Source organism: Hyla sarda, chromosome 9 (assembly GCF_029499605.1).
Source record: "Hyla sarda isolate aHylSar1 chromosome 9, aHylSar1.hap1, whole genome shotgun sequence".
Taxonomy (NCBI): Eukaryota; Metazoa; Chordata; class Amphibia; order Anura; family Hylidae; genus Hyla; species Hyla sarda.
The window spans coordinates 162,494,231-162,506,909 of record NC_079197.1 but is presented as its reverse complement, the minus strand read 5'-3'; the positions used below and the strand labels follow the sequence as shown (position 1 = coordinate 162,506,909).

Genomic DNA, 12,679 nt, shown 5'->3' with positions numbered 1-12,679 from the left:
GACTGGTCTACCCAGCAATAGCAGGGATTAGGCCATACCTAGACTGACAGGTTTTGGATCATGGAGGCTGGACTAGCAACTTCTCCCACAGCCCTCGGTTGGGGGCATCACATGACCAAGGCATCATTCATCTGCTACAAATGTTAACCCTTTACCCTAGAGTGTGTGTGGTGGGGCATGTGGTGCAGTGCAGATGTTGTTACCCTAGGGGCAGATGGCATTAACCCCTTGTATTCGTGATGCCAGGGCGTGGTTTAGCCTATAACCACATGAAGGTATACGCTGGATCCTGGGCTAGGCACAGGGGCAATAAAGACTCTGACGCCAAGTTACGGACAAAGGTAGCTTTACTGAGGGTAGACAGATGGTAAAGTCTATACAGTTCAGCCAGGGCCCAAGGAGGTGACCAGTGATGCAGAGACCTTAAGGGCTTGCTGGGTCTTGTAGTAGAACTGGACAATTGAATGCAGACCACGCTGACTTGACAGATGACAGGGACTGACTTGACTCATAAAGCTGTGACTTTATCTTACATGACTTGATGGTGGCTGCAGGACTGGACTTTGAGGTCTCCAACACTCTGGACACACACACTAGACAAGACTGCACTGGACCTCAGCAGAAGAGAGAGAAGAGAAGCTCCACCCAGGGCTTATATGGGGGAGACTAGCAGGGAGCCCATTGGTCACTCTTGGGATCACCTGGTCACTGGTACCTCCTGGGTAACAATCACATGACATATCACATGGTATAACTCTTAAAGCAACATTACATTTTATAACACTTTACATGGTAAAACATATTTACAATGGGGAAACAAGTGCAGGGGCCTTGGTGACACTGCAGGAGGCTGCCTGACAGGACAGCAGGAGCACAGGGTAACACCTCCCGTACTGGGTCACCACAAGTGTATGCAATAAACATAAATGCACATAAATACCATGGCAAATAATCTTCCAGTTGCGCATACACATTTACACAATGTGCAAAAACCCTTTTCTCTCAGCCACAGTCCTGTTCTTCTCTTTCCTCAGCACTGCCCATCTGTAAGCAGAAGGTGCTATCAAGAAACTTCTCTTTGCTCCCATCTAACCTCACAGAGTCGGAGAAAATTCTGCATCTCTCCTCCATCCTACCCTTTGACTGCCCTCTAATGGTGAGAGTTCATATCGCAGTTCATTTTCTTTCGTTTTAAAATGCCAACGATCCCTTAAAGGGGTATTCCAGGAATTATTGTTATTTGACTATGCTACAGGGGCTGTAAAGTTAGTGTAGTACATAATATACTGTATGTACCTGTGTGTGACGGTTTTCTCACAATTCTTATGTGATTTTCACCAAAATATTTATTTTTAACAGCATACAAAATGACTGTTGTCTCAGATTTTTCCCTGGTTGCAATGCGGCCGAGACCTGACTCACTAGTCAGCTGATGACAGGGAGCCTGTCTGCTTCAATGGGTGGAGCGATCGCTTGGTGGGAGAGAGATCAATCTGCAATGAATGCAACAAATGTAGGCACCCTGATTGAAAACCACAGGTCTTTTGAATGGATGCAGCTAATTTATGATTCAGTGGGTGGGGTGGCTGATGTGTGGGAGGGAGGAAAAAGGAATTATGGGATTTGTAGGCAAGAGAAGAAAACTCAAAAAGGAAATACCAGTTCACAAAAAGCTAGCCTATGGTAATCTCACAGCATAGCCATTTAGCCCCAAGACAAGTGCAGATCCTTCCTAAGCATGTCCATTACTGTCTGTGAGGTACGTACTAAAATCACCTTATGGTGGATAACCTCTTTAATTCAGTGTTTCCCAACCAGGGTGCCTCCAGGTGTTGCAAAACTACAACTCCCAGCATGCCCAGACAGCCTTTGGCTGTCTGGGCATGCTGGGAGTTGTAGTTTTGCAACACCCGGAGGCACCCTGGTTGGGAAACACTGCCTTAAAGGGGTTATCCAGTAAAATATATCAACTGGGTCCAGAAAGTTAAACAGATTTGTAAATTACTTCTATTTAAAAAATCTTCATTCTTTCAGTACTTATGAGCTTCTGAAGTTGAGTTGTTCTTTTCTGTCTAAGTGCTCTCTGATGACACCTGTCTCGGGAACCGCCCAAATTTAGAAGCAAATCCCCATAGCAAACCTCTTCTACTCTGTGCAGTTCCCGAGACAAGCAGAGATGTCAGCAGAGAGCACTGTTGCCAGACAGAAAACAACAACTCAACTTCAGCAGCTGATAATTATAGAAAGGATTGAGATTTTTTAATCGAAGTAATTTACAAATCTGTTTAACTTTCTGGAACCGGTTGATATATATATATATATATATATATATATATATAAATTTTCCTGGAATACCCCTTTAATCATAGACTCCACTCACCAATTTTTCAATATACATTGGAGAATCCATCCATATACTGGCAGCTCCCGGCTATTGACAGGCAGGGATTAAACATGGAATCAATGCCATAGGTTGCTGGGCGACCTACATAGCTATCCCCGGTGTGGTGTGTGCCAGGCGCCAGGCAGATGTACTGAGGGATTCTGAAAAGCCTGTGAAAGTTGTAGATCATGAACTATGTGAAAGGTGCACAGTGAAGCCGAACTCTATTCTACTTAGTCAACCATTAACATAATGGAAACTTCACATTAGAAAAATGGCAGCAAACAAAGCCAAGTGATACCTGGCTAATAAATGGCCCATTGGAATTCCCTTCAGTCATATTAGATTTGTGAGCTTGAAGTGGCTTCATTGTTTACCAGGCACCACATACCACACCTTACTCTTAGTAGGACTGAGCTGCAATACCAAACACAGCCACAGGTAAAAGTATGGAGCTGTGTCTGGTAAACGAGCACTGGGGTGGGGGCTGAGAATCACATCCCCACAACCTTAAAGGGGTACTCCCAAAATGTTGCACCATGTGCTATACCAGTGTTTCCCAACCAGAGCGCCTGCAGCTGTCGCAAAACTACAACTCCAAGCATGTTGGACTAAATAGTAGTACAGTATATAGGTCAGTGTTTCCCAGCCAGAGCACCTCCAGCTGTTGCTAAACTACAACTCCCAGCATGCCCGGACAGCCGTTGGCTGTCCGGGCATGCTGGGAGTTGTAGTTTTGCAAAGTTTTGCAACAGCTGGAGGCACCCCTGGTTGGGAGACACTAACCTATACTATATACTACTATATCCCCTTAAAGGGGTACTCCGGTGAAAACATTTTTTCTTTTAAATCAGCTGGTGGCAGAAAGTTAAACATATTTGTAAATTACTTCTATTAAAAAATCTTAATCCTTCCTGTACTTATTAGCTGCTGAATACTACAGAGGAAATTCTTTTCTTTTTGGAATTCTCTCTGATGACATCACGAGCACAGTTCTCTGCTGACGTTATTATAATAATGATAATGCTTTATTTATTGTTGTCCTTAGTGGGATTTGAACCCAAGTCCCCAGCAGTGCTAACCACTGAGCCACCATGCTGCCCTTAGCATACATCTGCTATGCATGGTTGATAAAATGGACACAGATGTCAGCAGAGAGCACTGTGCTCGTGATGTCATCGGTGTTCCAAAAAGAAATGAATTTCCTCTGTAGCATTCAGCAGCTAATAAGTACTGGAAGGATTAAGATTTTTTAATAGAAGTAATTTACAAATATGTTTAACTTTCTGGCACCAGTTGATTAACCCCTTCCCGACCTATGACATACCTGTACGTCATGGGTGGCAAGGTGTTCCCGACCCATGACATACAGGTACATCATGGACATTACTGCCGCTACTCGCGGCATCCCGCAGCGCCCGGAAAGATGGTGGCTATCACTGATAGCCAGCCATCTTACCGTGCGACCACGGGGGGTTTCATCCCCCACCCCCCCAGCGATCGCTGCTATCAGCTGGTCAAATCTGACTAGCTGATAGCAGCGTTTCGCTATCAGAATACTTAGCAGCGCGGTGTGTGAGTCCCGATCACGGGGATCGGGACACACACCGCTCTGCTAAGTGTCCCTTACCTGTCCCCCGGCGTCACTTACCCGTCGGAGCGGTGTCCCGAGCGGTCCCGGCGTCCTCCGTGCGGTCCCGGCGTCCTCCGTGCGGTCCCGGCTGCGCTGCGTCCCGGCGGTGAGTTTCCGGCAGCAGTGCGGCATCTTCATTGGCAGCAGTGAGATCGCCGTAAAGCGATCTCACTGCTGCCTCTGAGAGTTTCAAAACTGCAACTCCCAGCATGCCCAGACAGCCTTTGGCTTTCTGGGCATGCTGGGAGTTGTAGTTTTGCAACATCTGGAGGTCCACAGTTTGGAGACCACTGTATAATGGTCTCCAATCTGTGCTCTTCCAGATGTTGCAAAACTACAAATCTCAGCATGCTCAGTCTGTCCAGGCATGCTGGGAGTTGTAGTTCTCTAACATCTGGAAGAGCACAGATTGGAGACCATTATACAGTGGTCTCCAAACTGTGGACCTCCAGATGTTGCAAAACTACAACTCCCAGCATGCCCAGACTGCCCAAGCATGCTGGAAGTTGTAGTTCGGCAACATCTGATCCTTCAGATATTGCCAAACTACAACTTCCAGCATGCCTTGGCAGTCTGGGCATGCTGGGAGTTGTAGTTTTGCAACAACTGGAGGCACACTAGTTGGGAAGCATTGTCCGTTTTCTACCTCAGTGCCTCCAGCTGTTGCAATTGTTGCAAAACTATAACTCCCAGCATGCACTGACAGACCATGCATGCTGGGAGTTGTAGTTTTGCAACAGCTGGAGGCACACTGGTTTGGAAACACTAAGTTTGGTTGCAAAACACTTGAAAGTTTATTACTTAACTTAGTGTTTCCAAACCAGTGTTCCTCCAGCTGTTGCAAAACTACAACTCCCAGCATGCACGGACAGCCAAAGGGCATGCTCGGAGTTTGCAACAGCTGGATGTTTGCCCCCTCCCCCTAATGTGAATGTACAGGGTACACTCACATGGGCGGAGGTTTACAGTGAGTGCTGCAAGTTTGAGATGGCGCAAATTTTGCGCTGCAGCTCAAACTTCCAGCGGCAAACTTGCTGTGAACCTCTGCCCATGTGACTGTACCCTAAAAACACTACACTACACTGACACTAACCTAAAATAAAAAGTAAAAAACACTACATATACACATACCCCAACACAGCCCCCCTCCCCCCAAAAAATGAAAAACGTCTGGTACGCTACTGTTTCCAAAACGGAGCCTCCAGCTGTTGCAAAATAATAACTCCCAGTATTGCCGGACAGCCATTGACTGTCCAGGCATGCTGGGAGTTTTGCAACAGCTGGAGGCACCCTGTTTGGAAATCATTGGCATAGAATACCCCTATGTCCACCCCTATGCAAATCCCTAATTCAGGCCTCAAATGCGCATGGCGCTCTCTCACTTTGGAGCCCTGTCGTATTTCAGGGCAACAGTTTAGGGTCACATATGGGGTATCGCTGTACTCGGGAGAAATTGCCTTACAAATTTTGGGGGGCTTTTTCTTCTTTAACCCCTTATGAAAAGGTGAAGTTGGGGTCTACACCAGCATGTTAGTGTAAAAAAATAAATTTTTTACACTGACATGCTGGTGTTGCCCTATACTTTTCATTTTCACAAGAGGTAAAAGGGAAAAAAGACCCCAAAATTTGTAATGCAATTTCTCCTGAGTACGGAGATACCCCATATGTGGGCGCAAAGTGCTCTGGGGGCGCACAACAAGGCCCAGAAGGGAGAGTGCGCCATGTACATTTGAGGCGATTTGCACAGGGGTGGCTGATTGTTACAGCAGTTCTGACAAACGCAAAACAATAAATATCCACATGTGACCCCATTTTGGAAACTACACCCCTCACGGAATGTAATAAGGGGTGCAGTGAGCATTTACACCCCACTGGTGTATGACAGATTTTTGGAACAGTGGTCTGTGAAAATGAAAAATAAAATTTTTGATTTGCACAGTCCACTGTTTCAAATATCTGTCAAACGCCAGTGGGGTGTAAATGCTCACTGCACCCCTTATTAAATTCCATGAGGGGTATAGTTTCCAAAATGGGGTCACATGTGGGGGGGGGTCCACTGTTCTGGCACCATAGGGGCTTCCTAAATGGGACATGCCCCCCAAAAACCCTTTCAGAAAAACTCACTCTCCAAAATCCCATTGTCGCTCCTTCCCTTCTGAGCCCTCTACTGCGCCCGCCGAACACTTTACATACGCATATGAGGTATTTCCTTACTCAAGAGAAATTGGGTTACCAATTTTAGGGTGATTTCTCTCCTTTTACCCCTTGTAAAAATTAAAAAATTGGGTCTACAAGAAAATGCGAGTGTAAAAAATGAAGATTTAGAATTTTCTCCTTCACTTTGCTGCTATTCCTGTGAAACACCTAAAGGGTTAAAACACTTACTGAATGTCATTTTGAATACTTTGGGGGGTGCAGTTTTTATAATGGGGTCATTTATGGGGTATTTCTAATATGAAGATCCTTAAAATCCACTTCCAACCTGAACTGGGCCCTGAAAAATTACGATTTTGAAAATCTTGAGAAAAATTGGAAATTTGCTGCGGAACTTTGAAGCCCTCTGGTGTCTTCCAAAAGTAAAAACTTGTCAATTTTTTATGCAAACACAAAGTAGACATATTGTATATGTGAATCAATATGTAATTTATTTGGAATATCCATTTTCCTTTCAAGCAGAGACTTTCAAAGTTAGAAAAATGCAAAATTTTCAAAATTTTCATGAAATTTTTAGATTTTTTACCAAGAAAGGATACAAATATCAGTGAAATTTTACCGATAACATAAAGTAGAATATGTCACGAAAAAACAATCTCGGAATCAGAATGATAAGTAAAAGCATTCCAAAGTTATTAATGTTTAAAGTGACAGTGGTCAGATTTTCAAAAAATGCCCAGGTCATGAAGGTGAAAATGGGCTGGGTCATGAAGGGGTTAAAAAAAAAAAAAAAAAAAAAAAAGTTTTCCACCGGAGTATCCATTTAATCATTCCAGTAGTTATCAGCTGCTGAAGCTGAGTTGTTCTTTTCTGTCTGACAACAGTGCTCTCTGCTGACACCTCTGTCTGTCTCAGGAACTGCCCCGAGCATAAAAGGTTTGCTATTAGGGATTGGCTCCTACTCTGGACAGCTCCCGAGACAGGTGTCATCAGAGAGCACTTAGACAGAAAAGAACAACTTCAGCAGCTCATAAGTACTGGAAGGATTGATCTTTTTAATAGAAGTAATTTACAAATCTATTTAACTTTCTGGAACCATGTAAATGGATTGGAAGTACACATGCTCAGCCACTGGTCTATTCACTGTTTTGTGGGTCCTCCGAACGTAGTGGAGTTCAGCACTTGTCAATGTTTGGAAGTCCTATAGAGCATGATGGCCAAGCATAGAAGCATCCACTTCAAGGGGTTATCCAAGAATAGAAAAACAGAGCTACTTTCTTTCAAAAAACGCTCCCCGTCTGTCTCCAGATTGGGTGTGGTTCTGCAACTCAGTTCCATTGAAGTGAATGGAGCCAAATTATAAAACCATCCCCAACCTGGAGACAGACGGGGAGCTGTTTTTAAAAGAAATTAACTCCGTTTTTCTATTCCTGCATAACCCTTTTAATTCACGTGGTAGACAATTGACCTCTGTTCTTTTAATTGTTGGTCTTCCCAGCAGTTGGACCCCCCGCCGATTTCCTACAGGGTGGGCCATTTGTATGGATACACCTTAATAAAAGGGGAATGGTTGGTGATATTAACTTCCTGTTTGTGGCACATTAGTATATGTGAGAGGGGAAACTTTTCAAGATGGGTGGTGACCATGGTGGCCATTTTGAAGTCGGCCATTTTGAATCCAACTTTTTTTTTTTCAATAGGAAGAGGGTCATGTGACACATCAAGCTTATTGGGAATTTCACAAGAAAAACAATGATGTGCTTGGTTTTTAACGTAACTTTATTCTTTCATGAGTTATTTACAAGTTTCTGACCACTTATAAAATGTGTTCAATGTGCTGCCCATTGTGTTGGATTGTCAATGCAACCCTCTTCTCTATATACTGCTATATACTACTATATACACCGCAGCACAGGCTTCCAGTATCCGTATACACTGCTATATACTACTATATACACCGCAGGAGAAATGCTAGCACAGGCTTCCAGTATCCGTATACACTGCTATATACTACTATATACACCACAGGAGAAATGCTAGCACAGGCTTTCAGTATCCGTATACACTGCTATATACTACTATATACACCGCAGGAGAAATGCTAGCACATGCTTCCAGTATCCGTATACACTGCTATATACTACTATATACACCGCAGGAGAAATGCTAGCACAGGCCTCCAGTATCCGTATGCACTGCTATATACTACTATATACACCGCAGGAGAAATGCTGGCACAGGCTTTCAGTATCCGTATACACTGCTATATACTACTATATACACCGCAGGAGAAATGCTAGCACAGGCTTCCAGTATCCGTATACACTGCTATATACTACTATATACACCGCAGGAGAAATGCTGGCACAGGCTTTCAGTATCCGTATACACTGCTATATACTACTATATACACCGCAGGAGAAATGCTAGCACAGGCTTCCAGTATCCGTATACACTGCTATATACTACTATATACACCGCAGGAGAAATGCTAGCACAGGCCTCCAGTATCCGTATACACTGCTATATACTACTATATACACCGCAGGAGAAATGCTAGCACAGGCTTTCAGTATCTGTATACACTGCTATATACTACTATATACACCGCAGGAGAAATGCTAGCACAGGCTTCCAGTATCCGTATACACTGCTATATACTACTATATACACCGCAGGAGAAATGCTAGCACAGGCCTCCAGTATCCGTATACACTGCTATATACTACTATATACACCGCAGGATAAATGCTGGCACAGGCTTTCAGTATCCGTATACACTGTTATATACTACTATATACACCGCAGGAGAAATGCTAGCACAGGCTTCCAGTATCCGTATACACTGCTATATACTACTATATACACCGCAGGAGAAATGCTAGCACAGGCCTCCAGTATCCGTATACACTGCTATATACTACTATATACACCGCAGGAGAAATGCTAGCACAGGCCTCCATTATCCGTAGTTTCAGGTACTGCATATCTCGTGGTATACAGGGTACAAAGATAGTGGGGCCATTCTTCATCAATGGAAACCTCAAGGCCACTGGATATGTGAAATTGCTACATGATGATGTGTTTCCCTCTTTATGCACTGAAACTGCACGTTCCCTGAGTTTTTCCAGCAAGATGGTGACCACTATGGGTGTCAGGTCCGAGCATTCCTAGATGAACAGTTTTCTGGAAAGTGGATTGGTCGTCGTGGGCCAGTTGAATGGCCCCCAAGGTCTCCCGATCTGTCCCTCTTAGACTTTTATCTTTGGGGTCATCTGAAGGCAATTGTCTATGCTGTGAAGATACGAGATGTGCAGCACCTGAAACTATGGATACTGGAAGCCTGTGCTAGCATTTCTCCTGCGGTGTATATAGTAGTATATAGCAGTGTATACAGATACTGGAAGCCTGTGCTAACATTTCTCCTGCGGTGTATATAGTAGTATATAGCAGTGTATACAGATACTGGAAGCCTGTGCTAACATTTCTCCTGCGGTGTATATAGTAGTATATAGCAGTGTATACGGATACTGGAAGCCTGTGCTAGCATTTCTCCTGTGGTGTATATAGTAGTATATAGCAGTATATACGGATACCGGAAGCCTGTATATAGTAGTATATAGCAGTGTATACGGATACTGGAAGCCTGTGCTAGCATTTCTCCTGCGGTGTATATAGTAGTATATAGCAGTATATACGGATACCGGAAGCCTGTGCTAGCATTTCTCCTGCGGTGTATATAGTAGTATATAGCAGTGTATACGGATACTGGAAGCCTGTGCTAGCATTTCTCCTGTGGTGTATATAGTAGTATATAGCAGTATATACGGATACCGGAAGCCTGTGCTGGCATTTCTCCTGCGGTGTATATAGTAGTATATAGCAGTGTATACGGATACCGGAAGCCTGTGCTAGCATTTCTCCTGCGGTGTATATAGTAGTATATAGCAGTGTATACGGATACTGGAAGCCTGTGCTAGCATTTCTCCTGCGGTGTATATAGTAGTATAGAGCAGTATATAGAGAAGAGGGTTGCATTGACAATCCAACACAATGGGCAGCACATTGAACACATTTTATAAGTGGTCAGAAACTTGTAAATAACTCATGAAAGAATAAATTTACCGTACGTTACAACCAAGCACATCATTGTTTTTCTTGTGAAATTCCCAATAAGTTTGATGTGTCACATGACCCTCTTCCTATTGAAAAAACAAGTTGGATTCAAAATGGCCGACTTCAAAATGGCCACCATGGTCACCACCCATCTTGAAAAGTTTCCCCCCTCTCATATACTAATGTGCCACAAACAGGAAGTTAATATCACCAACCATTCCCATTTTATTAAGGTGTATCCATATAAATGACCCACCCTGTATAGTCTATAGTATCTATAATCCCTCTAAGAATAGGCCTTCAATTCTATAGTCTGGAAAAATCACTAAAAGTTTATATTTCTTTCAGAACCAGCTGCAAGCCAATTTTTTTGCTCCAGTACATAGAAAATAAAATGCAGACATATGCATCTCCATGGTAACAGACTACAAACAAGCCCTGTGTAGTCTGATCGGGCAGTTTTACTTGCATGTTGAAGAAAGGGAGTAAGGGTGCGTTCACACGGCTGTCTGTCCCCGTTTTTTCCCCCCCTGTTTAGGTTCCGTTGTTGCTGCTTGTAAACGGATTACAAACGGTTGTAAAATAATCCCATTGATGTCAATTGGATTTTTTTACAATCCTTTCACATCTGTTTGCACTGTTATTGTCCGTTTTCATTTTTGACAGGAGAAGAATGAGACGGGCCTAGACGGCCGTGTGAACACAGCCTTACACATAACTGCAGGATCAGACTACACAGAATTTAGTTTGAAGTCTGGATTTTTTGTATTCAGCTATTTTTGCACAGCCGACATTGATTATCTGACGTTTTATAATGTATCAAGTACTGTATCTATTATGTCAATCCAAATCTCTAGTCCACTGTCATTTTTTTAAATCAACTGGTGCCAGAAGGTTAAACAGATTTGTAAATTACTTCTATTAAAAACATCTTTATCCTTCCAGTACTTATTAGCAGCTGTATGCTACAGAGGAAATTCTTTGCTTTTTTAATTTCTTTTTTGTCTTGTCCACAGTGCTCTCTGCTGACACCTCTGTCTATGTCAGGAACTGTCCAGAGCAGCATAGGTTTGCTATGAGGATTTTCTTCTGCTCTGGACAGTTCCTGATACGGGCATCAGGTGTCAGCAGAGAGCACTGTGGACAAGACAAAAAAGAAATTCAAAAAGCTAAGAATTTCCTCTGTAGCATACAGCTGCTAAAAAGTAGTGGAAGGGTAAAGATTTTTTAATAGAAGTCATTTACAGATCTGTTTAGCTTTCTGGCACCAGTTGATTAAACAAACAAAAAATATGTTTTCCACTGGAGTACCCCTTTAACAGAAATACCAGGTAATTTCTTCAATGACGATAGTGGCCAGTTTCAGGGCACTGTTCTAATGCCAGGTAAGGAATAATAATAAAAAAATGTCATCTGTCTGCTGTGGAGCGTCTATTTTAAATTACCCTTTTGATGCTCATAATAAGATCAGCGTATGAACAGTATTTGCTGAATATTATTTTGCAGGGGATAGACCATGTGTGCAGTTATGAACAGATGGATCGCAGCAAAGGCTGCAATAGTGACAAAGAGGATTAACCGGCCGACCATGACCCCAAAGTATTTCCATCATTTGTAACATAGGTCTGCGGAAACTAACCCTGCAGTGTTATAAGATTTATTCGCCACCTTTTTAACTTACGGAGAAAAATTATATACTTATAAGGATCAGTTCAGACCTTGTCTTTTTCATTATATGTGATGTTTAAAGTGTACCTCTCATGAAAAAAAACCTTTTTATTTATGACAGATCCAACCCTAATGAACACTTTTCTAATTGGTTTTATTTAAAAATTTTGCTTCTCTTCATGTATATTTTTACTTTGAAAAATCCTCCACTAGGTGTCTCCCTAGCAGTCCTGGCCCCAAGCATTTCGGTCTGAAATCACTCTGCAGCCAGGACTCGTAAGAGCTCAGCGCAGCTCCCCGCCTGTCAGACAGGGGGGGGGGGGAGCGAGTGACTCGGTCTGCCAGCCGCATCCTCAGGCTCCGAACCCTGACAAGAAGAGCCTGCGCATGCTGGGCCTGAATCAGTGGAGAGCTGCTCTTCTTATTGTACACATCGCGCCTGCCGTGCCACGCCCACTTCTGCCCCTCACAAACGCCAGGCTACTGAGCTACCAAATATAGCTCAAAAGAGGTATTTCTAGGGGGTTTTATTAAAAATAAAGGACGGAGATAGTATGAGACAGAGTCAGGGACAGATAGGGATTGGGAATTAGGGAGAGTTAGGATGATGATAGATACTCTTTAAAGGGGTACTCCCGTGGAAACTTTTTTTTTTTTTAAATCAACTGGTGCCAGAAAGTTAAACAGATTTGTAAATTACTTCTATATAAAAATCTTAATCCTTC

At 43.2% G+C, this 12,679-nt stretch overlaps 1 protein-coding gene across 8 annotated transcripts in view; it reads left to right on the top strand.

Annotated features, from left to right (window-relative positions):
- Positions 1-12,679, top strand: part of MSH5 (mutS homolog 5) — a 113,508-nt gene that overhangs the window by 57,303 nt on the left and 43,526 nt on the right. For 7 of the 8 annotated variants that reach the window (XM_056540526.1, XM_056540522.1, XM_056540521.1 and 4 more), the window contains one exon: positions 1,035-1,156. The exons of the other annotated variant lie outside the window; for it this stretch is intronic. In XM_056540526.1, coding sequence (XP_056396501.1) covers positions 1,035-1,156 — 122 coding nt within the window. The remainder of the gene's footprint in view (positions 1-1,034; positions 1,157-12,679) is intronic. 8 annotated transcript variants of the gene reach the window in all.